Raw genomic sequence first — 27,337 nt, 5'->3', positions numbered from 1 at the left:
AGCGTGGGCTCGTGTGAATTATTTCTTTTTCCGTATGTTCAGTAAGATCTAGGAAATACACAATATGGCCATAAGTATGCAGACACTTAACTACGTATGTGGGCCTTCTCCAAACTGTGGCCAAAAAAGCACACAATTGTATAGACTGGCATTGTATGATGTAGCATCACAATGAACATTACAGTGAAATGAAGGGGCCTGAGTCTGTTCCAGCATATTAATGCCCTCTGTACAAAGCGAGCATGATATGGAGGGTTTGGGATTATTCCAACACGGTTAATTTATGAGCTTTTGACTGGTTACTCCACATAATCACAACCATTCAGCCATACAGAAGGAAAGAGAAGACTTCTAGTTCCGCCGTTGACAACAAAGTTTATCGATCCACCGGTTGCAGCAGTGATAACCTTCATCATTGCCTGGTTTATACTACTGTGTTTGAAATAAAAAAAAATATGAACACGAGAGGGTGGCTGTGGAATACAGATCAGAAGGTCATGAGCTTAAATCCCAAGCCACCTCTGTTGCATTACGCTTATCCATCAAAGGTTAAAATATACCTTTTATTACACTGGAAGAAAAGTGCAGCTTACACACACCTCCACACATTTTGATCATGGGCGTAGTATTCCCTGTGTTTTTGGAATGCCGTGTTCAACATGACTGAAAGAGGAAGTCAGAAATTGAAAAAAAAAAAAAAAAAAAATTGGTGGTTGTTGGTTTTTTTTTGGTCTTTGCTGATATGATGGCATGTGTTGCCCATAGGGTGGAGAAGAGAGGAAAACCTCCTTTGTTTTTCCCTAATCTTCAGAATCTCCAATTTCACATGCTAATATTTACTATCAGGGGGCACGGTGGCTTAGTGGTTAGCACGTTTGCCTCACACCTCCAGGGTTGGGGGTTCGATTCACGCCTCCGCCTTCTGTGTGTGGAGTTTGCATGTTCCCCCCCATGCCTCGGGGGTTTCCTCCCCCGGTCCAAAGACATGCATGGTAGGTTGATTGGCATCTCTGGAAAATTGTCTGTAGTGTGTGAGTGAATGAGAGTGTGTGTGTGTGTGCCCTGCGATGGGTTGGCACTCCGTCCAGGGTGTATCCTGCCTTGATGCCCGATGATGCCTGAGATAGACACAGGCTCCCCCTGACCCGAGAAGTTTGGATAAGCGGTAGAAAATGAATGAATGAATGAATATTTACTACCTTTAATATTTAAATGTACTCCTGTCAACATGGGTTTTTATTTTGTGTGACTTTGCACCCTGACTTACATTTGAACCCACGCTGCTACATTCTGGAACTCGATGTGCTCGTGCACATGAACATTTCTGAGAAGAATTTTACAGATAAGTTTGGATGCAAGGTCTTGGACTGAAAAGGATGATGTAGTGACTAACAGCATGTGTCCATTTGCAAGTTTATATCCTATTTATTTAAAAGAGGAGCACTGCCAGATCCACACAGTGCACGATGGTTACTGAGCAATGGAATGTGGCTCAGCATACAGCGGAAAAGCTTCAACATAGCTTATCTCCATGCAAATGGGTCTGTCTGTCACAGATTCTGTCAAAACCTCCAAATACCGTACCATGGAGAGATTTGTTGTTATTCTAAATCATCAAAGCATAATTATATGTTCGAAATATGATTTCAGTCAGCTAGCTAGGTCGTGTGCTTTTAGACTTTATGTTAACTAGCAGGACGCGTCGACTTCTGGTGCACTTTATTTTTAAATAAAACCGACTTAAACAGATCTGTTTGTACAGGCAACACTGAAGGCTGACATAGAACATTTAACATAAATACAGGATGTCTTAAAGTGCTTGAAATAGTGTTTTTTCTTTCCACAAAATGACGCTTAATATTGTGCACATGAATCTGTGGTCCTGCATACTGGATTTGGTGCAGGTTTCACGCCGGATGCCCTCCCATTTTAACCAGGCTTTGATACGAGCACTGAGAGTTAACTCTCCATTGGCTGGATTAGCTCCCTGCCCGGGGATCAAACCCAGGCCCTGGCAACAAGCGCAGGATCCTGCCGCTGGACCACCAGGAGGCAACAGAACACTGACAAGTTACACAGAGAATTCCAAAAAATAAGAGGCAGTCTGCTGTAAGTCTAGCATGAGTTAACAAGGTCCCTAACATGACTTACAGCCACTTTAATAAAATTAAAAGCCACAAACTGATTTAAGGCTTAAATAGAAGTCACATTACTACATTCACTACTAAAATGTAATACAGTTTGTAACAAGTACGATGTGTAACAATGTACGATGTGTAACAAGTACCGATTTCAAGCGTACTCGTGTAATAGCTATTTATTTAAAATAAGAAGAGCATAATCTCATGATTCTCGTTGGACAATATTTATTTCCAGCCAATTTTGTCAGTGCTTTCAGAGATTATTCCCACAAGATATTTTTGTCCACCGCAGAGACGTCCTGCAACACAGGTTAAGCACAGCACACTGGTACAAACTCGACTGCTAGCAGGAACAGCAGCGGATGTTTAAAAAAAAGTGCTTTATTATAGAGCGTGAGTAACTTCAAACCACCGCTACAGGCCTTGGCCTCACTACCAACAGAGTCTGAGGTGGTATTCATGGCAACTTGGTAAATATTTCAGCCGGCTCGACTTGCCACCATCTGAGGCAGTTCTCTGCTTACTGAGCCGAAGGCCATATGGGACAGCTCTGTCTTGCTAGTCTCGCTTCAGCAGTAAGGACAGATCCACTTCAGCTCAAGTACGTCTGTTCTGACACGGCACAATGAGTGAGTAATTTTCATGCATGATGCCATCCACCTGCAACTATCAGATTTTCAGCCGGCGAAACTGACTTGTTATACGGGTTTGACAGATTCTGCAGTTTTAGTTTATGCATACAACATTACATCCTTGTTTATACAATAAGGAGTGCATTGTGAAATGTGGTAGCGATCTAATTTTCTTCATGGCTGCCAAAGTTAGGTAGGATAGACCTGTCTGAATCGCTCAATACCTTCTCAATAACGCCCCGATGAAATTCCATAAAGCATGATCAGCGATGTCACTCAGCTTCTCAAAGGAAACGCACGAATTCCTGCGGCGTCTTCTTACACTACAAAGTGGCTTAAAACCACACAAGTCAAAATATGCTGATCTCACGACTCCCTCCTCTCTGCCATGTCAAATTACACAAAAAAAATCCCTGCATATTTAAATATTTACATTTGTGCTGTTAGTTTCATGACGCTGCCACTTCCTTAAAAAGTAGATTGCTTCTCGCTTTAGCAGTTATTCAGCTCCAATGAAATATAGCCTGGTTTTGTTTGTTTGTTTGTTTGTTTTTCTAGAAATTATCGATGTCTTTGGCATCTCTCCCTGGAGTCGAAATAAGGGAGATCTCAAAAGTACAAATAATCCTTGAATAACCCCCTTATTTTTCAGAGTTTACACAGCAATCCATAAAGTAAAACTGAACTCTGTTTTGCCCTCCTAGCTTGTCTAGTAAATGTGTGATGGAAAACATAGTTCAGCCCTCTCCTGGCTTTTATTCAGTGTTTATATGAGCTGTGGATATGTTTGGAGAACCTTCACAGTGGCATAGACTTTCCTCGGTGCTTTCAACATACAATATGCAATATAATTTTTATTTTAATTTTGGAATGAGCAAAAATATCAGATTTCCAGTTTTTAAAATAGATCCTCCCAGTTTTCGTTCTGTTCAGTTTCTTTGTGTCTCGAAGGCAATAGCCATGGTTCACGTTCTTGCACAACAAAATGATATTTGGACTGCAACATCTCTCAGGCCTGCCCGGTGTAGGGCAGATCGTCCTTTTTTTTTCTGCATTGCCATCATCCCTTGCGGTTTCCATTCATTCCATTTGAACTTTTTTTGTTCCTTAAGATGTGGGTGTCACGGTATGTCCATCATCCTGCTCTTCCTCTCCCTTTGTTCTCTCTTCGTCAGGCGTCAGCGCAGCCATGTGCTTTGACTAAGAAATCAAGTGCATCATTCAGACAAGCAAGTGGAACAAGTCAAGCAGAGTACCAGCACCTAGCGCAGAAGAGTTTCATCATGTGGGCTTCACCACACAGTTCACACATGCTCCCTCGACAAGAGTGTCTCATGTGGCATCTGGTCATGCAGTAGAACCGAGGTTTCAGTGAGCTTCTTGGCTGAAATATTTTTCCTTCCCAATTAAAGACCTCCATATGGTTGCAGTACTGTCTTTTCTTCCACAGCTTCCTCTAACAACCATCCTTTACTGCCAGCACCATCTCTATATAGAATTCCTATTCTTGTTAACGCTTATTTACTCACAACAGTTTTAGTTCCAAAAGCTTGTCACGGCGCACTGTTGCTTAGGTTTACGAGTGCATGCCATACCTGTGTGCGGGTGTTGGCAGGAAAGGGATTGTAAAAAAGAAAAAATAGCAGAGTGTGCTTTTGATTTGTGCCAGATTACTAAGCATATGTGTGTGTTATCTATGGGTACATGGGTAGATGCATGTGTCCATACATACATGTAGTATATGCGTGAGTACTCGCATGATCGATTAACGAAAACAATTATCTGTTGCCGAATTAGGAATATTAAGCGACGAACCTATGTTTGTTTATTGCAGTTCATGTACCTAGAGATTGAAATGTAATGTCTCGTGTACACCAAATAACCATCTGTTACCCATTTAGCTGCTTAGTGTTTGTTTACTCCTCAGTTAGGTCTTGATTAAAGGATATTACGTCTCCTATACTGCACCAGGCAGCCTTTTACCACCCCACTGATATCTGCATTATCAGTGTTAGAACAGAAGGTCTGATTGAGTCACTCTCCTCACACACACTGACACAGAGACACACACACACACACACACTTCACGGTCTAAACACAGCTGTGGGCCTCGTGGAAGCAATAAAATGCACAGGTGACCTTTTGTTTTCTGACCCCAGCTTAAGCATTGTGCTAATGGAGCCATGGACGGCAAAGTGGTTTGGATAGCTGCCATTTTCATCAAAAGCTAATTTCCTTCTTTTTTTCCCCTCTCGACCTCCGGCTCCTCCGTCCACCGCTGACCAGAATTCCTCAGGTTTGTTTACGTTTCATTTATTTTCATGAGCCTGTTCATAGTTTGCCTAAACAAAAGGCTAATATGTTGATCTAACTCTAGCAGTACAGATATCCAATATCTACACTTCACCCTTTTACATGTTTTAATCAGCTTTTCCTTGTTTCTCATTGGAGCTGTTGCTGGACTTTTGAACTTTTTGAACGTTTTTCCTGTGTCTGTATGTGATTTGGAGGATTTTTACACACTGTTGTTTGGTTCAAAACTATCAAAATAATAATATAAATTTGTGCGTTGTCCCAATCCCAGAGCCTTAGAACTGTCTGTATTTGCTTTAGCCCTCTCCAGACTGATATATTTTTCCTTTCTCATCTCTTCTGGAACTTCTTTTATGCACATCATACTGTATCATGTGCTGTATCTTGTTCTTGCTCAGCTTGTCTTGGTTTTCTATTAGATTTTTCCCGAAGACCCGAAACAGTTAAGTGGGGCAAATATGGAAAAGAAATCAGGAAGAATAAATACATTTATACAGTACTGGGACTGTGATTACAATCAGCCCTTATTTCACACGAAAGAACAATCACAGACCCTCTAGCGATGGTTCAGAGATTCTCGGGGACCAAGAACCCCAATTTGAGAGCCACTGACTTAAAGTATTGAAAATTCAGAAAAATTAAAGCCTTCGAAGCTTGCAGTTAAACTAACAGAGTTTGACTGCCGTTGTTGCTTTGGTTGTACAGAAAGGTAAAAATAAAATCACTCGTGACTTGGCAAAAGTATGTCATTAAGTCCTAGAGACTCCTAGGTTCTTCAGTATACTAGCTTTGATGGAGGACATGCCTGTGTGTGTGTGTGTGTGTGTTTGTGTTTGTGTGTGTGTGTGTGTGTGTGTGTGTGTGTGTGTGTGTGTGTGTGTGTGTGTGTGTGTGTGTGTGATGGTTTTGGTTATGGGGTGTGTGTGTGTGTGTGTGTGTGTGTGCAGTCTTCGGTTAGTTTCTCTGTCACGTGAAGAAGATCCAGGTGATTGTAGTTTGGGGCTTGTTAATATAACACACACCATTGGAAACTTTGCGTTAATATGCCTGAGCTGCTGGTAAATATTTTATTTCCCCTGCAATTATCTTGCACATCTGAGCTCATCAGCATGGAGCTGGTCGTGTACCTGAAGCTGACCTTAAACCCCAGCACTTCCTTTGAAATCATCAAGCACAAGAGAACATACTCTGTCTCCCTCTCTCACCCGCTCTTGTACATTGTGTTTCTTCATGTATAAAATTGCTTGATGTGATGTGCGTTTTCAGATGCTTTTCTGCTTACCACAGTTGTAATTAGTGATTATTTGCATTAGCATCAATCCTGATATTCTCCTCAGAGAACAAGGTGTTCTCTCTCTCTCTCTCTCTCTCTCTCTCTCTCTCTCTCTCTCTCTCTCTCTCTCTCTCTCTCTCTCTCTCTACTTATTTTGCTGTTTCTTGCATTATCATGTGTAACTTTTAGTCACTGTTGCTTATGACAATCCCAGGAGATCTCGTCTGAAGTATTTAAACCAGATCCACAGTACAGTGAAGAAGAATCGACAGATGTGTAATTCAGTAATAATGGTAGATATAATGCAAAATGAATCATATCACACCAAGTTCCAAGAGAAATGGGACGTTTCAGACAAAACACCTTCATCAGCCGTGCAAGCAAAGTGCTTCTAAGGCAGAACTGAAGCCATATGTTTCAATAAACTTTTTTTTTTTTTTTTTTGGAAACTCTCATGAATAATTGTAGCCTGCTCACCACTAGTTACTCGATGTATCTTCTACTCATTTCCTCTCTTTCGGTCACACTTTGCACATCAGATCCTTGTCTTTCATTTATTTTTTCTTTTCCTTATAGAACCAGACAGATTTCAGGGACTGTCAGGAGGATGATAAATTAATTCTCACACACGTTTATCCCTTTTATTATGCCCCAGTGCTTTTAACACATCAGCCCAATTATGTAGCAGCAACTCAGCAAGATATTCTCAGTTGTTTAAATAAAAGCTTTTAAAGGCCAACATGTTAATTTGAACACTCATCATAGCATTGTCTCTCTGTTTTCGTGCGAGAAGCTACGTTTATTGAAAGATAAAATGTCATCGTAACCATGTCTACACCAAATTAATCTGCGAGCGCGAGTCTTTTTGGGGTCATCTGTAGTTTTTGTCTAACTCTTAGTAAGTGCTATTGTGTTATGGCACTACTTTTTTTAAGAGTCAGCGTCTGCATAGAGAATAACAATGGGCAGAACTTTGCACTAAAAGCACTTTTCTAGTTTTTATTACCTGGCTGCCTAACAAAGAGAGACATCATTATTAGCTCTTTAAACACAAATTAGATTTTGCTGGGTGCCCACAGGGACACGCTATTCTTCTTAATAGTGTAGGAGGCACGGGGCAACTGCTGTGCGGTCCACCTGTTCACCTCTCTCTTATAATTACTCCACCCCTTTTTTATTTTTCTGATCCAGATGGTTAACATAGGCCGTGTTCCAGAATCTTGCTTTTTGCAATCACATTCATTATGGGTAAGCAATATTACAAACATATCACATTTCTACAATATGCGTCATGATATGCGGTATATAAGGTTGCTATCCAACTACAAACAGAACAGTAGTGGCTGTGGAAATGTGCTCATTTAGCCGTAGGAGCGTTAGCGAGCTTGGACGTCGATGTAGGTTCATCCCAGAGGTGTTCGTTAGGGTTGAGCTCAGGTCTCTGTGCAGGACATTTGAGATCTTATGCACCAACTTATGCCAAAAGCACGTCTTCCTGGAGATAGCTAGCTTTGTGCACAGGTACATTGTCATGCTGGAAAAGGTTTGGGCCACGTCCTTCCAGTGAAGCATTAAGTGTAATGCTACAGCATCCAAGGGCATCGTAAACAATAGCGTGCTTTCTGCTTGGTGGCAACATTTTGGGGAAGGTCACCGAAGGTCAAGGCCGTGTGTTGATGGTCAGGTACTTTTGGCCAAGTGTTTGGTGGCAGTGCCGCTTCTGCTGTTGGTCCTGCTGTTGGAAACACTTCAACTAGCACTTCTTTCCCTATCTTTTGCATTAAAAACAAAACAAAAAAAAACTTTGACACTTTTTCATTGTAACTTTGAACAAATGTTTTAAACTCATGGTATCTTAAGTATGTAACCTAGTGAAGCAGCATTAATGTATTCAATGTTAGAGATTTAAGCACTTATGTACGTCGCTCTGGATAAGGGCGTCTGCCAAATGCTGTAAATGTAAATGTCCCACAGTTAATTCCTAAATGGAGATCTTTGTCTTATATCTATAAATGTCAAGGATTGTAGAAGAAAATGACATTGAAGTTTGTTCTAAATGGCCATTCTCACTCTCACAGAAACAGGATGACACTTTAGTGAAGACTACCACCATAGGTTGTAATTGATTTTGTAGGTTTCTGAAGCCATAACAGATGGCCTTTACACATGAACCCTCTGTACCTCGAGTACCCTTTGCCTTATCTTTAAATCTAGTGTAATGAACTTAAAGCTTATGCACTATTGATAAATGGCTGTGCTACGCTTATGCCAGTGCCACTACTTGCAGGACGAATCGATCACTCAGAGCCAGACACTTTGTCTCTTGGTTTAATGAGGGGGACGGTGAGAGGGAGGGAGAGTGAGTGCCGGAGCAGGCGTTGTGATTCACTGGGAGATGGACAGCTGCATTGTGCCTCTCCAACATGTCCAATATTGTGCTGATTGTCATGCAAATTCCCTGCCTGTCGATTCATTTGATGGAGCGTACAGCAGCACTGAAATCATCTAAGCTGTCAAAGTGACGCACGGCAAGAGAGGAATTTCGTTTACGGCTGAGTTGAATGAAGCAGCTCAGTGATTAAACTGAGCCAGAAGTGAGGAACGTGTAGGCTCCCAAAAGCCAAGATTTAACATGCAGCAATTTTTTCATCTTTACAGTTTGTGATGTGAGATCTGCAATCAGTGATCATGCACAAAAGGAAATCATTGGACAGTTAATATAGCACAAAAGGTAACTTCTCTACTGACTCGGAAAAGCGGCGTAGTTCATTCTGCTTTCCACCTGCTACATGCAAAATCTATCTTATATAGCTAAAGGTAGGTCTAGTTAGTGTGGGGCCAAGTTAGTGCTTTGGAAGGACCGTATTTGAGAGAGATATTATACTGTATAACCAAATGTTTGTGAACTGATTTTTTTTTTTCCAAACTGTTGAGACAGTTTGGAAGATAGACACACATGCATACAATGCATAGACAAAGATAGACACACATGCATACAATGTCTTTTGTATTCTGTAGAATTACAGTTTCGAGAATCGAATTAAAGTATTTGAGTATCTTTACACAGATACTGTACCAGACCTAAACCCCACTGAACACCTTTGGGATGAAGTTGAGCACCCACTATGCTTAAGGCCCCCTCATCCAACATCTGCGTCCAAACATTTGAGCTATTGTGAATGAATGGGCAAAACCCCACAACCATATTCCAAATTTTGTAGAAAGCCTTTTCTGAAGAGTGGAGACTTTAACAAAGTATTTGCAATAGGACATTTAAATCGCAGGTGTCCGTATACTTTTGGCCATACAGATGTCTTCACTCATGTACAGTGTGTGGGGGCCATTAATTTGTAGCATGGACATGTAATCAGTACAATGTTTAGGTTTTTCTTTCTGAGCTGTGTGTTTTTAAGCCTGTTTGTTTGTTTGTTTGTTTGTTTGTTTTTAGCAAAAATCCGTCAGAAATTAGCTTTGCCAAGTCATCCACTTTCTAGCTAAACCATTAATGGCTAATATTATAGCACTAGCAAGTTTCCTTACCGAAACATTATCTTTAGTGAGATTTAACAAGAGAATGTTTGAAAATATATTCATGTGTAATTGGTTCTGTGTCCCTTTTTTCATGGTCAGGATCTAATCATTTCTGGCATTTACTTCTTGTTAAATGGAAAAGGGAAATGAATCTGTAGTGAATATAAAACCTTTACTGTGAGACCTCCATCAGATAATTATAATTATAGATAGAGGTTGTGTTCGAAATGATTTTGTAATACAATTGCCTCCAAAATCTGGAGCATTACGATACAAATCAAAACTTTTGCAGGGAACAGTATTAATGATTAAAGTTTTGAATGATTGAAAACAGATTTTATTCTCTACAATGCACAGGTTTGATTATCACTCTGTTTTACTAGAAGGCCATGAATTCAGATCCAACTGCCATTTTCATACATTACCATTATTAGGCCTGGTGCCTATACCATTCAGCCGCAGACCCAGTGTTGAAAGAAAAATGAAATATGTTGGAGCCGAACATCTTTATTAAGGATTTATAATAATAATAATAATAATAATAATAATAATAATAATAATAATAATAATAATAATGTCAGAGAGTTGGATGCCTCGACATGGAAAAAAAACAGACCCAAGTATTTGGATAACTAAAAACAAAACATGATTTATAAACAAAATAACATACTCGGGTGAGTAAAGGCAAAAAACAAACACATGGCACGAAAACACACTGCCAGATCGCCCCCTAATGTTCCGGCAGGGAATGTCCGAGCATGACCCTGACAAATAATAATAATAATAATAATAATAATACAGTCTGATACCATTTGTTTAGTCAGATTTCACTTTGGAGAGATTTGGCTTGAGAGTTGAGCGTGCTGTGACGCTGTACTTTATTGATGCTGTAGAATTGTTAAGCAGGGATTGTAAGGCTTAAATACATGCTTTAGGTTTTGTTCTTCTACGTTTGGTCACGCCATACACATTACATATTTGATATAGAGCCGTGATATTTTTTTTTTTACTAGTTCCAAGATTTTTATTGAACTGACCTTCCTAAACAACATTGGCACAGTTCTATGTTATATGACATCAGTTTGGCTTTAATATAATAATACACTATATGGCCAAAAGTATGTAGGCACATGATCATCACACCTATATGCAGGTCTCCCCCAAACTGTTGCAACAAAGTTGAAAGCACAAACGTTTACCCAGGGTGGCGTGGAGGAACTTCTGCAAAAAACTCGTGGGATGCCAAATTAGCCCCAGTTCTCCTTACCCAACATCTGTGCCTGACCTCACTAATGCTCTTGTAGCTGAAAGAGCACAAATACTCCCAGTCCTGCTCTAAAATCTAGTGAAAGCCTTCTCCTGTCTTCGCAGAGCATTGAGCAAAGAAGAGAGAAAATCTGGAGTGTTCAAAAAGCACATGGAGGTGTGTGAGTTAGGTGTCCTTAAACATTTGTCCATATCGTGTACCGGTCTGAGATTGCAGCAGTCCGACTGCTTCCCGTGCACACAGATTAGCCGATGATTCATCTGATACTGTCTGGGTGAATACTACACGCTCCTTTATCATCATATGAGTGTTGAGGAGATTGTAAAATGGTGCTTGAGTAAAATAGGAAATATAGAAATGACCAAATATTGTGGAAGTCTGAAAGGTTAAAAAGTGACGATATTTAACTTATTCGAGAATCTCTGAGTGAAGGCAGAGTGTGTGAACAGCACCAGGCCTCCTTTTCTGTCTTTGCACACTTCACATTCAGAAATGCTGAAATATTTCACTCAGAATTGCTAATGCAGCTTAACACGATCAAAATCATCCGTCGTGACACTGTGATCCGTACCTATCCTCACAGGTCTTCTCATTATTTATTAATGGTTATTTGATTCAGTAAAGCTGTGTTTTGTTAGTACTTCTTGCATTTCCTACACCATGGCAGCTCAGCGGAGTGTGAGTTGATGAGCGTCGATGGGAGCAAGTCTGGAGTCAGAGAGTGTTTGTTGCCACTTCCTGGCTCTAGAAGACTGACCCTGTCTCTGATCCTGCACTGATTGTTGTGGGCTAGAAGAGACGGTGTGTTTTGAACAGAAATATCCTCCATAGCAATACACTAGCTGAGTAAAAACAAACACTGTATTCTGTTCTGTTCTGGTATTTTCTCAGTCAGTATTTATTTATTCATACATTCATTCATTTTCTACCGCTTATACGAAGCTCTCGGGTCACGGGGAGCCTGTGCCTATCTCAGGCGTCATCAGGCATCGAGGCAGGATACACCCTGGACGGAGTGCTAACCCATAATTTTCCAGAGATACCAATCAACCTACCATGCATGCCTTTGGACTGGGGGAGATTTGGAAACTGGGGGAAACTCCACACACACAAGGCGGAGGCGGGAATCGACCCCCCAACCCTGTAGGTGTGAGGCAAACGTGCTAACCACTAAGCCACCGTGCCCCCCTCAGTCAGTATTAATCTTTTTAAATATTTTCGTGACGATTTTACGACATTGCAGCCCATTTAACATCCAAGTCCTGATTACACCAAACCAAAACCTGTTTTTTGCAGACCTGCCACCTTTCAAACATTTTCACGAGTTCAGCATTTTAACCCTTCTATGAGTTATGGGAAGTCGTAACCTAATGGTTAGTGAGTTTGACTCCTAACCCTAAGGTTGTGGGTTCGAGTCTCGGGCCGGCAATACCACGACTGAGGTGCCCTTGAACAAGGCACCGAAACCCCCACCGCACCGCACCACCCCCCAACTGCTCCCCGGGTGCCACAGCATGAATGGCTGCCCACTGCTCACGGTGTGTGTTCATGGTGTGTGTGTGTGTTCACTGCTGTGTGTGTGTGTGCACTTTGGATGGGTTAAATGCAGAGAACGAATTCTGAGTATGGGTCACCGTACTTAGCCATATGTCACGTCACTTTATCACTCAAAAAATGACAGTCCTCTTTACTCCCTCCAGAAAAACAGCAAATGAGCCAGTCAACATATGAGACTGCAATGATTGACAGATGAGTAGGTGTTTTGAAATCCCCTATATTAATGGCACCCCCTGGAAGCCCTGCCTCGTCCCTCATCTGCCATTAGTAATATTTTATCGGTGCTCTAGGCTTTACTTTTTTTTTTTGGCTTGATAGTAGCACTGACATCGTGGCCTCACTTTCTGGCTTATTAAATGGAGAATGTTTGGTGTTCATAAGTGTGAAATCTGTGTATATCTATCAGCTATTTAGCTAAAATAACATAGCATTGGTCATCAGTATTAATAAGCATTGCCACTGAAAAAGTCTTTTGGCTAAAATATTTTGGTACACAGTGACTTGTCGAACCTAAAACGTAGCAAATCATTTGAATGATTAATGATCATTAGAACATATTTTCCCCCTTTGTTCTTCTGCACCAGTCAGTGCTCAGACATGTTCAAACAGTTTGTGCAGCAACAGTTATCAGAGAAAAATGTCATCCCTGTGGAAACATTACACAGGACATTAAACAAGCACTTTGTGTGAAAGTACTGTGTCGACACTGTACCGGGTTTTGGTGTTTTAACCCTAATTTCTAACCTCCTACACGGCTGCTTTTATTTCCCATGCTGCATAGACCATCCGTACCCGTCTGTCTCCGTCAGGAAACTGAAGGGGTGCGTGATGATGTCCGGTTTCTTAAAGAAACGCTCGAAAAGACGTGTCGATGATACAAAAGCAGAACAAAGGCCTACGAATTCTTTTCAGCAACAAAGTGAAAGTCACTTGGTGGAAATTTTCTCTTCTTGTTGTCATCGATTACATTTAAAAGCCTTTCATCAATAAGCATTTTTATCAGTAGCCCCATTAACAAGATTAACGCTGCCCTTAAATGTAACAGCTCGTCGTTACACACATCACTAAATGGATAAATTGTGTGGGATCAAACAGAGGGCAGAAGCGTTCGGTGCAGAGGGACTTGATGACTGGAAAGTCACTGAAGAACATCGTTTTTAAATAAGCATGGCCTCTATAGATGAGAATAAGCTTCAGCTCTGATTGTATAGCCGGCACAACGTCGGCCTGGATAATGAGGATTAAACCATCCTGATTTATTGCTGGTTGATGTTTTATGGTGTGTGATTGACCTGATTCATGGCTCTTTGAAGGAGTGCTTTATTGATTTAAGGTGTGTGTGTGTGTGTGTGTGCTATGATGACAAGAGGAAATGAGTGTGTTCTTTGGCTTCAGGAGGTACATGTCTGTACTTCCTCTGCTCCGCATGGTGTAGCCCAGCCCTTCCTATAGACAGGTCTTAACAGTGGTCAGAATTAGCTCAGTGTTCATTCACGTTGAGTCTTCTCATCATGGTGCAAGCTCTCAGTGGTTTCTTTCCGTCCAGAACTCCGCTGATCAACCAGGGAAGAGGTAGGATCTCTCACCCGCTCGAGTGCAGTCCGAAGATCTGGGCTCATGTTTCGTTCATGGCTTCATTTGTGCAGTAAGAAGTGATAAGTTTTTCAGCGAGCGATAAGTCTCAAGGGCTCGTGGAACGCTTTCCTGGTGAGAGTGTGAACTTGTGAGTCTGGGAGATGTTCCAAGTCCTCTGGGTGTGTCAAACAGTGCACACCATCTATCAGCTTTTGTTTATTCTTCTTGTTTTCCTCTCTGCTTTCACACAAACAGTCGCAGAGGATAATTATAGTATGTCGTGTCCTCTGTTGTCTGTTGTTTAATGACAAGCCACTAAGACACACGGTCCTTTTACCTTCTTCAGCCTCATCCGCTGTCTTTTGTAGTCGCTCGTAAAGGGGTGTGGGTTTGATTAGCAGGATCTGGGGAAATACTTTGCTTATCATTTTAAAAGGTGGAATTTTAAACTTTCTCACACACAGAAAATAGTTGATAGCACCTGACTTAAGGAAAACTGAAGCTATTGAAAGTGTCAAAAATGATTAGTTTCAGCAGCAAAATGAGGGAATGGGCTTCTCTGTCGTTTCTTTACTTATTCGCTGGTTATTATTATTATTTTTTTTATTATAATTATTATTGAATGTACAATATTTTAAGTGGGTGGCTCTAACAGGGATTGTTCCCTGTTGCTTGCTAAGCTTCGGAGAAGCAGTCTGATGCATGAGCAGCACCTGGTTTGCTACAATTCATTTGTTTTCATTGTTCATTTTAATAATTAATTAGTTTCCGACAGTTCATTCGTATATGATGATATATTTACTGTTATTTTATTTTGCTTTCTAACTAATTCAATTAGTAAACGAAGGTATTTTATTTAGAAGTCCGCTTTTCCTCATCCTCTTTCTTACTTTTAAATACACATCCACTATTAATTAAACCGTGTTCAGGACATTGTCATCATCAACACTGTGTGTTAATTGGAGCAGAAAACTCCATGTGCTGTTGTTACAAGATTGCGGGTTGAAATGTTAAATAAAACTGAGACCAAAGATGGCTGACCGTGGCACCTTTTACTGAGCTGTCAGCCCAAACCTCAGAAGAAGTTGGGACCAATGATCCTTGTAAAACATTTTCACTTGAGGTCGTGTTAGAACTCCCACATAGACAAAACATGCAGCCAACAGAGGCCGATTTTACTTTGAGATGTAAAAATTGTTTTCATAGATAGGGAAGAAATTGAATCCCATCTTATTTTATAATGCTCAGGGATGTGTGTGTGTGTGTGTGTGTGTGTGTGTGTGTGTGTGTGTGTGTGTGTGTGTGTGTGTGTGTGTGTGTGTGTGTGTGTGTGTGTGTCAGTGTTGAACGTTGTTTCATGATTACAGTGTTTGTTGCATGTTTTGTTTGGTTTGTTTGAATGTTCTGAAGGAGCCCTGAACAGTAATTATTTATTTTTCACCCTTTATCAGGAGTGAAATCTGATATCGACTGTGTTTAGCAAAGGCTGAAAAGGCAAGCTTGGCACACAGATATCACTTTTATGCCGTCAAGTTAATACACTGTTTGTGAGAAGCCTATTAAGTCTAGTGTGTCTTTGGGGAGGTTTTAGTGATTCAGCTATAATCTCTGTAATGAGAGTGGACCGTTCAGGCCCGTTCAATCCCTCCCTCACTCAGTCGGGCGTAACATATACGCCCACACTGCAGAAGCCATCATCCAGCTCATACAGTAGGGTAACCTCAGCTTTGTTTCTCCAGAAGTTTAAAGCAGGTTTGTTTCACTTGGAGCTAAATGTTTTGTCCCTTATGGATTTGAGCTTTATTAGACTGCAAGTTGCTCTCTGTGTTAGCCACAGCTGAACGCGCCATCAATCCGGTGATTGACAAGCAACTAGCTCAGAGATCTTTAGGGCCATGACGGTGAATAAGGCGACTGTAAGTCTGATCAGGAGCGCTTTATCGTTAGCAGTCAGAATGCTGTGGCAGGGTTTGATCTTGATAAGTGTTCCCAAAGCAAGCCGTAGCCACCCTGCGCATTAATAATGCATTGTGCTGTCTTCTCCGGTTAGACATTCAAGATCGTGCAATTCATTTGTGAATTCATTTATGGGATGTGCTCAGATTAGCCACCAGAGAGAGAATTTTTGATGGTTGAAGATGTGAGTTTAATGTCACGTTTAGGTCCACGGTGAAATCCAATGCTAGTGAGGTGTAAGCACTGTATAGGGAGTTTTGGTGGGACGTCCGTGTAAGAAATGGTGCTTGGATTTATTAGCCATCATGGAGCTCCTCTTCTGCTAAAGAGCTCATTATGTTTCAGATCTAGTTTTAATTGTTCACAGAAACAGGAGAGATGTATGGGCACATCCTAATTCCTTAAACCTTAATGAAGGAACCCTTTATAGAGTGATCTCTGGCTTCAGATTATGCTTTCCCAATTATTAATAGGTATTAATTTTTTTAATATTGTATTTGATATGTCAAAGCATCTGGCTACAGATCTGGCTTTCAGACCTCCTCCATTCCAACCTCACCATAAATTCTCAGCTCTAGCTCTTTTAAATAAAAGACTGAATTGCAGGCATGCAGGAAGTGGTGGGGTCGGTTGGATGAAAGGAGAAGACTTGCCAGATTATTCGTCTCACAGAGGGCTCTAAACATTACAAACTCTTGCTTTATATCTGTTTAAAACCTTCAACTGTGTTCTCATCATCGGGCGTTCTCATAATCGTCTTTGGATCATCGTTCCTTCAGGCTCCGAATCTAAGCACCGAATTGTGTGCTTCAGCAGTGCAGCAGTAGAAAAGATTAATAGAGAGCACAACAGGAAACTTCACAAGAGCTTCTCTGTGAGATTTGAGTCACCGTCTCCACAGCTCCAGCTTGAGGCCATCTGCCTCATTGGTCACCTGCCTCGAGTCAGGTCCACAATCAGGACAGGCCTGTATGTGTGTGTGTGTGTATGTGTGTGTATGTGTATGTGTATGTGTATGTGAATGTGTGTGTGTGTGTGTGTGTGTGTGTGTGTGTGTGTGTGTGTGTGTGTGTGTGCAAGTGTTCATTAGATAGAATAATGTCACAAGTTAGTCATCCTCCTGTTCTTTGCTCCTGACTGATGTAATGCAATGAGCCAAACCAGATGGTCAGAGCAGGTGAAGTAAAGGTTACGCCTTTGTGCTGTGTGTGTGTGTGTGTGTGTGTGTGTGTGTGTGTGTGTGTGTGTGTGTGTGTGTGTGTGTGTGTGTGTGTGTGTGTGTGTGTGTGTATGTCCACCTGTATGTGAACTTTACCCCCAGGCGTGTTCTCTTTCTCTCATACATTCTTGTGGCATACGTGCGGAGTTCCTGCTTCCTTTCCTTCCCCCAGAGCAGTCCATTTTTCCCTTCAGTTTGTTCTGACAAGCTGAAATCAGTAAACGTGCACGTTAATAGTCGATCGTACTGAGCAAAATTTCATCCCTGTATTACCTGTAGCGAAGTGGGATTGACCTTAACTCTACCGTCGATCAATACACCTGCCATGCTGACAGTGATTAAGGTAGGAATAGTAATAAGGTCACATGGAAAATCAAAGCCTTGTTTATTCACACTAAATCTGTGCACCATCTAAGATTCAGCACAGCACACGCGATCCCTTGTGCGGACACATTCTAATAACTACAATACCATTAATGCTACACGTAAGCAAACACAACCACTCCACAGGATTTTGGTGTGAAATTACAGACAGTTTAAAATCCTAGCAATGTGAGAGTAGTAGGAAAAAAACAACAATTTCATGTAAATGATTTGTGTAATGTGGTCATTTCTGATCTCACACACAAGTCACAAGACACACTTTGTGCAGCACAAGACAGAAGACACTTTAATTAGAGCTACAGGCTTGTTCCTTGCAGAGACAGACAGACAGAGAGAGAGAGAAGAAAGAGACAGAGAGACAGACAGACAGACAGAGAGACAGATAGAGAGAAACAAAAAGAGAGAGAGACAGACAGAGAGAGAGTGAGAGAGAGACAGACAGAGAGAGAGAGAGAGAGAGATAATTAAAAAGATGTTTTAAATTAGGAAACAGTTTATCTCATATTAGATCTCATATGTATTTTTTGCCCACTAATATGTTCCGGTGCTGATATTTAGTATAACAGCTTCAGGATATTTCACTGTTTGTTTTAATCTGTTCACTTCATACAGTTCTGAAGCAAGCCACAAAAAATAAACACATTTTAATATGTGTATGATCTTTATTTTATTTCGCTGTGAACAGTACATTATCTGTAGTACGTGCAGGTCTATAGCCGTAATGAAGTCTCGTATAAACATTCAGCAGAGATGCAAGATAAATTGGGTGGAATTTAAATAAATTAATAAATCCACACCTGCTTGCATGCAAAGAAATGGCCTACATGCATTTTACTGAGAACAGCTATATTTACAATTAATGACACACCTTGAATAGCGTTCAGTTCTTAGAGACAGAAGGAGGACTTTAAATCTAGAAAGCACTGTTAGGTAAGTAGGCGTTCCTGCTGGGTGGAGACGTGGGTGTGCTGCCAACTAAAGAGACCAGGCTTAAAACTGAAACCGAACAGTTATCATGCATGCTAGAGAAGTAAAATAGCTCTGGTAGCTGAAGTGCTGAAGAAGCAGAATCCTGATAGAACTTGTAAACTGTATGTTAGGACATCTACAATTCTGGAGTTGCTCTTTCCTCCTTCCTTCCCACTAATAGTATGACTAGCGATGAGTGAATAAGTTATCATGACCCAGTCATACAGCACAATGTTATCGGGTTACACTGACTACACTGGGCCTGAGCTCGCGTGTGTGTGTGTGTGTCTGTGTCTGTGTCTGTGTGTGTGTCTGTGTGTGTGTGTCTGTGTCTTTGTGTGTGTCTGTGTGTGTCTTTGTGTGTGTCTGTGTGTGTCTGTCTGTGAGTGAGTGTCTGTGTGTGTGTGTCTGTGGGTCTCTGTGTGTCTGTGTGTGTGTGTGTGTGTGTGTGTGTGTGTGTGTGTGTGTGTGTGTGTGTGTGTGTGTCTGTCTGTCTGTGAGTGTGTGTGTCTGTGAGTGATTGTCTGTGTATGTCTGTGTGTGTGTCTGTCTGTGTGTGAGTCTGTGTGTGTGTGTCTGTGAGTCTGTCTGTGAGTGTGTGTCTGTGTCTTTGTGTGTGTCTGTGTGTGTCTTTGTGTGTGTCTGTGTGTGTCTGTCTGTGAGTGAGTGTCTGTGTGTGTGTCTGTGGGTCTCTGTGTGTCTGTGTGTGTGTGTGTGTGTGTGTGTGTGTGTGTGTGTGTGTGTGTGTGTGTGTGTGTGTGTCTGTCTGTCTGTCTGTCTGTCTGTGAGTGTGTGTGTCTGTGAGTGATTGTCTGTGTATGTCTGTGTGTGTGTCTGTCTGTGTGTGAGTCTGTGTGTGTGTGTCTGTGAGTCTGTCTGTGAGTGTGTGTCTGTGAGTGTGTGTCTGTGTGTGTGTGTCTGTGAGTGTGTGTGTCTGTCTGTGTGTATGTGAGTGTGTGTGTCTGTCTGTGTGTGTGTGTGAGTGTGTGTCTGTGAGTGAGTGTGTGTGTGTGTGTGTGGGTGTCTGTGTGGGTGTGTCTGTCTGTGTGTATGTGATTGTGTGTGTGTGTGTGTGTGTGTGTGGGTATCTGTGTGTGTCTGTGTGTCTGTGTGTCTGTGAGAGAGTGACTAAATCAGACTGTGTGATCTGCACTATGTTAGCTAGGGGTCTGTCAGTACAAGCCGACAATATGTCAGCAGTTCTTTCAGAACCACAGGCCGTCATGCACTTATTCCATGATTTCACTACATAAGATCTTTTTTCCTGCTCACTATTCTGAATTCAAAGCAAAAAAGAAATCTAACTGGGTGTGTGGAACCTGCCAGGCAGGTAACTGACACACCGTACACACACACACACACACACACACACACACACACACAGAAACACACTTTCACTCTGAATGCGTGTCTTTGCTTTTCTTTCTCCTCTACAGTCTCTTGACCGAAGAACGTGTGCCTGATTTGCAGGGGGATTATGGGGAACGTGCAGCGTGAGTAACTACATCCGTGTCATAGACGAAGCCTAGCTAGGAAGCTTTGGCTTACATTTGTTATGATTATGATCAGGAGAGAACAGAGAGCCGTCTGTTTCTAAAGGAAACTTTGCAGTCAGTGGTAGAAGTCCAATGTCTTTCTGTGGGTGGAAGTAACTTTTAATTTTTTTTTTATCCAAAAGGAAGCAACGTGGTTTTAAAAAAAACAAACACCCAGGTGTGTAGCAGCAGGAGAAGTAGTGTATTACCCTCGAGTAATAGGACTGGCGTGTATTTAAGTTCTCGCAATACCAAATTATTCCTCATGCTTACCCGCACTGCAACGTGTAACGATCCGAATGCATCAGAAAGCGTGAGAAAATGTCAGCATGTGTAATGAATTAATGTACGCTTAGACAAACAGGTCTTTAAATGAGTTTTTGTTATATCCAGTGCTGCTGACTCACACAACCTTCAAATGGGAAGGAATGAAAAATACGCAAATGTACACGTTTCTGAGATTTATCTGCATCCACAGGTTCTAATACTGCAGCGGAAGGTTAATGTTTATAGCTTAATAGCATGTTCAGACAAAATGAGCATTATCATTTGTGGTATTCTGAAGAACAGCTCGGGCGATTCTGCAGAATTCACAGTTTTGGATCTTTGCTAATCTGTGTGTGGTGATAAGACGAAAGCCCGTGCATGTATTTTTCACAATTCTCAAATTTAATTCTATAAAAGTTTTACATTTATATTCTGTAACAGTTTTCTGAATTTCTCTAAAAAATAAGAAGATTAAAAAAAAGATAAGACAAGGAGATAACTTAACTAGAAATATAACGATAAAACGTTAAAAAGTGCAAACTATCGTTCTTTTCTAAATTAAAAACAGTAATCATTGGCAAATCACTGTAGTCTAAGCGGAATAGCACACTTCAGGTCACGCGTTTATGCAAACGTTTATTACCGAAGCATTTATTGTGTCTGAAATGTTTTCCCTTACATCGCTTATATTCTTTGAGGAATCCTTATTGTACTGTACCCTAATTTCCCAGTTAATTTATTAATATCTTTTTCTACATTCGTCTTTTCACGTTAGCGGTTGCCACCGAGAATCATCTGTTTCCACCTAACTCTATCCTCAGCATCCTCTACTCTCTCACGTCAATTACCTTCATGCCCTCTTTTTACACATCCATATATCTCCTCTTTGCCCTTCCTCTTGACCTCTTACCTGCAGCTCCATCTCCAACATCCTTCTACCAATATAACCATCTCCCTCCTCTGTACATGTCCAAACCATCTCAATCTAGTCTCTCTGTCCTCGTCCCCAAAACAGCCAACCTGAGCCGTCCCTCTGACGTGCCCGTTCCTAATCCTGTCCGTCCTCGTCTCTCCTAAAGAGAACCTCAACATCCTCATCTCTGCTACCTCCATCTCTGCCTCGTGTCTTTTCCTCACCGCTACAGTCTCTAACCCATACAGAGTTAATCTATTAATATAATAATAAAAAGAATCGATCTGTATTTCATCAATACATGTGTTAACAAACATGTTGCTCTTCTGCACAACCACTTTATCATCTAGTGTGGCTATAAAAGCCCTCGCTCCCACAGGACACAGTAAAGTAGTGGCACTTTTACAAGCAGCAGGTTTGACTTATGTGGAAGTCATCGCTGTAACTAACTCGTATCTACTATAAAAAAAAAAAAAAACACTCTTTAATATGTTTGATTCTCTGTGGCTTCAAATAGCCCAGAGACACTAGATATGAAGTGAGCCCATGCAAACTGTGAGATCACACATCATTTCACTTTATGCAGTTTCTTTATTAGGGACGTGGGGGGGAGGGAAGGCAGAGTGCCATCTCAATGGTCCTGGGTTAAAATAAAACTGACAGAGGCGACCACAATATATAGCATACATAAATGAAAGCACAGAAAATAAACAGAGCTAGGTAACAGCAGTGCAGTGGATGGTTCATGAAGCATGCTTAGGTCCATTAGTCAAAGTATACGGGCATCTCGCTCGCGTGTTCCTGCACACTGACCTTGCCATTCGATCTATGTTATATTTAGGGTAAATAGTGCTGCTTTGTGACCTTATTCAAACCTCCAGATGCCTTTGCAGGCTTCTCAGATGATCCTGTTTCTACTATTGCTACTACTACTATTAGTAATACTATTTTTATTACAACTACTACAACTACTACTGCATAATGCTTGTTACAGAAAACAGTGAAACCCTCCAAATCAAACCTCCGTTCAAGACTTGCCCTTGTTGAAACACTATATATATTTTTTTATTATTATTATTTATTTTTATTTATTTATATATAAGTCTGTGTGAATGAGTTGGTGCTATATTATATTTATTGAAATAAATGATCACCCAGTCCTAAGAGATAGATAATTACATTTACATACATTTACGCCATTTAGCAGACACCCTTATCCAGAGTGACTTACAACTGAGCGTTAAGGGCCTTGCTCAGGGGCCCAGCAGTGGCAGCTTGGTGGACCTGGGGTTTGAACCCATGACCTTCCAACACCTTAACCACTGAGCTACCACATCCCATTATTTATGTATAGTTGTGTCGTGTTGTGCTGTGTTGTGATGTTGTAGCCTGCTAGTTAAGGTGTTGAACTACCAATCGGAAGGTTATGAGTTCAAATCCCACGGCCACCAAGAGTTGACATATGACATGGAAATATAGGTTAATATTATGTTGTCACACAACAGAAAAGTGCAAGCCATATCATTGGGGGGATCACGAGTTCAAGCCTCGACAATGCCGAAGCCATCTGTAGAGAGAAATAGTCTTTGTTCTCTTTGGATGGCGTACTGTCTCTCTTCTGTCTATCACAGTGACGCTAACCGGTTGTGAGCATCCGTGAGTTCATGTAGCAGGTCCACTAAGCTGCCACTGCTGGGCCCCTGATCAAGGCCCTTAACCCTCAATTGTCCAATGGTCCAAAATGAGATGAGATGGAAGTTATGGAAGTATAAGGGCGTCTACCAAATGGCGTAAATGTGATTTGATAGGAGGCGGGTCCACACCGATGTCTGTGTATGGATACTAAATGTAGCAGCACTGTCCTGCTTCTGTGCATAAGTGGAATGTGATGTTGATGATCTCCACTGTTCTGGTTTCTATTGGGGTTTTGAATGGAGCTAAATGTCCTTGTGGATTGCACCAAGAAAACTTTAGTGCTGGACAAGTCAAAACAGTTTTGTTTGTTTTGTGGTATCAGCTTTCTGCTGCCATATATGCTTTTGTTTCTGCTCTCTGACCAGAGCTATCTTTACTTTTTATTTGTGTGTGTGTGTGTGTGAGAGAGAGAGAGAGAGGAGAGAGAGAGGGAAAGAGAGGAGAGAGAGAGAGAGAATTTGCTTTATTGCTTGTCTGTTTGTGAGCATAAAGTTGTGTGTGTACAACCTGCCCTCAAGGTTTAAAGAGTGAATGTGCGTGCGTTCGCTGGTGTGTGTGTGTGTGTGTGTGTGTGTGTGTGTGTGTGTGTGTGTGTGTGTGTGTGTGTGTGTGTGTGTGTGTGTGTGTGTGTGTGTGTGTGTGTGTGTGTGTGTGTGTGTGTGTTTGCGCATTTCTGAGAGGTAAAAAGTTGTGTTCTTTCCAACTTTCAGCTTGAGTACCTTATTGAGTTCAATGGAATGTGTTTTGTGCCTGTGCTTGCATCTAATTTAATGTGTGTGTGTGTGTGTGTGTGTGTGTGTGTGTGTGTGTGTGTGTGTGTGTGCAGGAGGAATGCCCACTCCTGAGCACAACCCCGTGTCGGAGGAGGGCCTTCTGCTGCCAATCAAAGATCAATTTGCCAATCATAACATGGAGTCTGAGAGCACTGCCAACAATATCCTGGCCTCTGTTAAAGAACAAGTAAGAACATATCCTTTCTTTCTCTCTCTCTCTCTCTCTCTCTCTCTCTCTCTCTCTCTCACACACACACAAACACACACACACACACACACACACACACACACATACACACACACTTTTTTATGTTCACAGAGTCTCTGAGCTTCCTGTAGCCACCTCATCTTGCAAGTCTGCTTTGCACCTTTTTGACGTTTATTTTCTTCCATATTTGCCCTGCAGATTGTGGAGATCAGTAAGTTATAGCAGTGAGACAATTAAACACAGTGAGTTATAGCAGTGACTTTATTTCTGTAGTTTCTGTAGTGGTTTTATAGGCATCAGAGGTACAAGTTTAATTGGCTTTTAAGTCCCACTCGAATCGATCAGGTTTAAAATGATGGCATGTTTAGGACGTTGTTTGTTTCCCCATCTAAAGATCAGTAAAGTAACAGTTCCAAAGTACATGTGAAGCTTTAAAACTACAGTCATTATTACGAACGCTGAATGTTTACATTTAACACACAAAAAAAAAACATTTTAACACAAAAGCTTTCAGTGATACAACACTTCATTTACACAAACCGCACACAGATCATGAAAGGTTTTAAAACTTAATAAGGCTCGGTTGTGTTCTTTTTGTATAGTTTTATATTTTTATCGTGTTGCAGTTGGAGATGTCTCAGTCGTTGTGAATATAGATTATTCCTTCGAGTTATATATAGAGTTATTTTGTAGAAAGTGTTTAGCTAGAGGAATCTCTGTTAGCAGGACTTTATGTTTTTTGCTGGAGTTGTAACACGAACGAATGTGGAGCTCCTGTACTGAGCCGCGCCCTGCTCATAAACCCCGAGCGGCTGCTGTTGGTTTTGGCTGGAGGTGACGGGGAAAGGAAGAGAGAGTGGCAGCGGCGTTTTGTGTGGAGGAAACTGTGACTAATGCTGCCTGCCGTTTTCAATCCAAGTCCCGTCTTATTTACTCAGACACAGCGAGTAAGGGAGAGGCGTGAGCATTCTCACACTCCCCCCCCCCCACACACACACCTTTTTTTAGGACCTTTCCTTCCTCAGTGGCCAAATTTCCTGTTGTTGACTTAAAGCAGTGCTTCATCAGCAACCACCTGGACATGTCACTTCCTCTTTTCTCAAGGAACAGCGTTCCTTTCTGTACACAGAGAGAGAGGAGCAGTGAAGAACAGGGACATTGGGTGGCATGGCTCTGCAGGAATTCTGGCTTTCACTCAAGCTTTTTCAGACTGTAAACTAATCCCTCTCGGAGAGGGCTGAAGTGACACGGAGAGAAGGGGGTAGGGGAGTGGTCTGACCACGTCTCCGTGCAAGAAGAGGGAACTTTGTGTTTGTCTGCTCCTGTGCGGTGTTTTGAGCACTTCAGACATTTTTCCTGCAAACATTTGAAGGAATCCTTCAGCTGTAAGCATGCCGGTGCTCGCAACTAGAAATGAGTACAGCCAGAGTGAGTCTGTGTTTAATTTTCTCTTTTTATTGCTTTCCATTGCATTCATTCCTTCCTATGCTCTCCTCTCTCTCTCACTCTCTCTCTTTCCCTCTCTCTTTCCCTCTCTCTCTCACTCTCTCTCTCTTTCCCCCTCTCTCTCTCTCTCTCTCTCTCTCTTCTCTTTCTCTCTCTCGCTCTCTCTCTCCTCTCCTCACTTTCCCTCTCTCTCTCTCTCTCTCTCTCTCTCTCTCTCTCTCGTTCCCTCTCTCTCTCTCTCTCTTTCCCTCTCTCTCTCTTTCCCTCTCTCTCTCTCTCTCCTCTCTTTCCCTCTCTCTCTCTCTCTCTCTCTCTCTCTCTTTCTCCCTCGGTGTTGCCTCAATGCCCAAACATGGAGTAGTTTCTTTGAATTTCTGATTGTGTGTGTGTGTGTGTGTGTGTGTGTGTGTGTGTGTGTGTGTGTGTGTGTGTGTGTGTATGGTGTGTGTGTGTGTGTGTATGGTGTGTGTGTGTGTGGGGTGTGTGTGTGTGTGTGTGTGTAGCTGATCACACAAGTATTTTGTGCTGTGTATTTGGACCTCTGGTCCTCCTCGTGTGCTGCTTGTCCACCGTTTGACAGGAGACTCTCGTGTGCTTTAAGCTGAACAGACGTTATGCGGTTAATCCTTCTGCTTTGTTCCTGTCACTTTGGCTTTTCGTCTTCACCGCCCGTGGTGCACTTTATACATTTATTTTTTTCTCTCCCAGTAAACTACAAACTGTTTCGCTGCTGTTTTTGTCATGATAATTAGCGTATTTAATAGAAATGTGCAGATTTATTTTGTACATTAACTAAGCTTGTGTCAGGATTTGCATGAGTGGTCTAGAGGAAGCAAGAAGCTGCGAAATGAAAGTTGTGTATGTTCAGCAGTAATAAATTATGCTGTTTTTCTTTGCTGTATTAGTAACATTACCCAGGCTGGATTTTTCTCTTCTCTAAAAGAAATGTTGTTCTGCTTCAGGGTATATACACTACAGTCCAGTTATGAAAAAGCCTGAGTAATGTAAGACTCCATTGTAGAGTCAGACACACATTTACTCTCTACTTCATCATCACCTGATGCTTTATCCAGATGTCTTTCAAGAGATAAGTTTTAATCTGTAACCGTTTGTAACCAATGTTACATTTGGGTATTAAAACTTTCTTCCTGAATAGAATGGGCTTTAGACAGTAGTGAATATCAGTTACCTTATTTCTGACACTAGAGCAGTGACTTAATCAGATACAGGAGTTTATTTCTGTATAGTATAAAAGCATAAGTAACAATAGAGGCTTAGAGCAAATGACTTCTGGCTTACAGAACAGATGTTATTAAACTGACAGCTGAGCACTTTGGGAGACTTTGACATCTAGAGCAGCATCATGCCTTCGTAAAAGAGTTCAGGACACACACATACACACACACAGAGATACACACACACACACACACACACAGATACACACACATATACACACACACACATACACACACAGAGATACACACACACAGAGATACACATACACACACACACACAGAGAGAGAGATACACACATACATACACACACATACGCACACACATACATACACACACAGACACACGCACAGAGACACACACACACAAAGATACACATACACACACACATACATACACACATAGACACACACACACACACACACAGAGACATACACACAGAGACACACA

The 27,337-nt window shown here is 41.5% G+C and overlaps 1 protein-coding gene across 16 annotated transcripts in view; it reads left to right on the top strand.

Annotated features, from left to right (window-relative positions):
- The window catches only part of LOC113660846 (plakophilin-4), a 117,064-nt gene that overhangs the window by 8,396 nt on the left and 81,331 nt on the right, over window positions 1-27,337 (top strand). For 2 of the 16 annotated variants that reach the window (XM_027174665.2, XM_047815051.1), the window contains exons 1-2: window positions 14,174-14,286; window positions 24,054-24,187. In XM_027174665.2, the coding sequence (XP_027030466.1) occupies window positions 14,226-14,286; window positions 24,054-24,187 (195 nt within the window). In that variant the 5' untranslated portion in view covers window positions 14,174-14,225. Of the gene's footprint in view, window positions 1-14,171; window positions 14,287-20,289; window positions 20,311-24,053; window positions 24,188-25,277; window positions 25,637-27,337 lie in introns of those variants that run through there. The other 14 variants (XM_027174666.2, XM_047815054.1, XM_047815052.1 and 11 more) reach the window with 11 other exon arrangements.

The sequence above is a fragment of the Tachysurus fulvidraco genome, chromosome 6 (assembly GCF_022655615.1).
Source record: "Tachysurus fulvidraco isolate hzauxx_2018 chromosome 6, HZAU_PFXX_2.0, whole genome shotgun sequence".
NCBI lineage: Eukaryota > Metazoa > Chordata > Actinopteri > Siluriformes > Bagridae > Tachysurus > Tachysurus fulvidraco.
The sequence above is the reverse complement of the archived record's forward strand: the minus strand, read 5'-3'. Positions and strand labels throughout refer to the sequence as shown.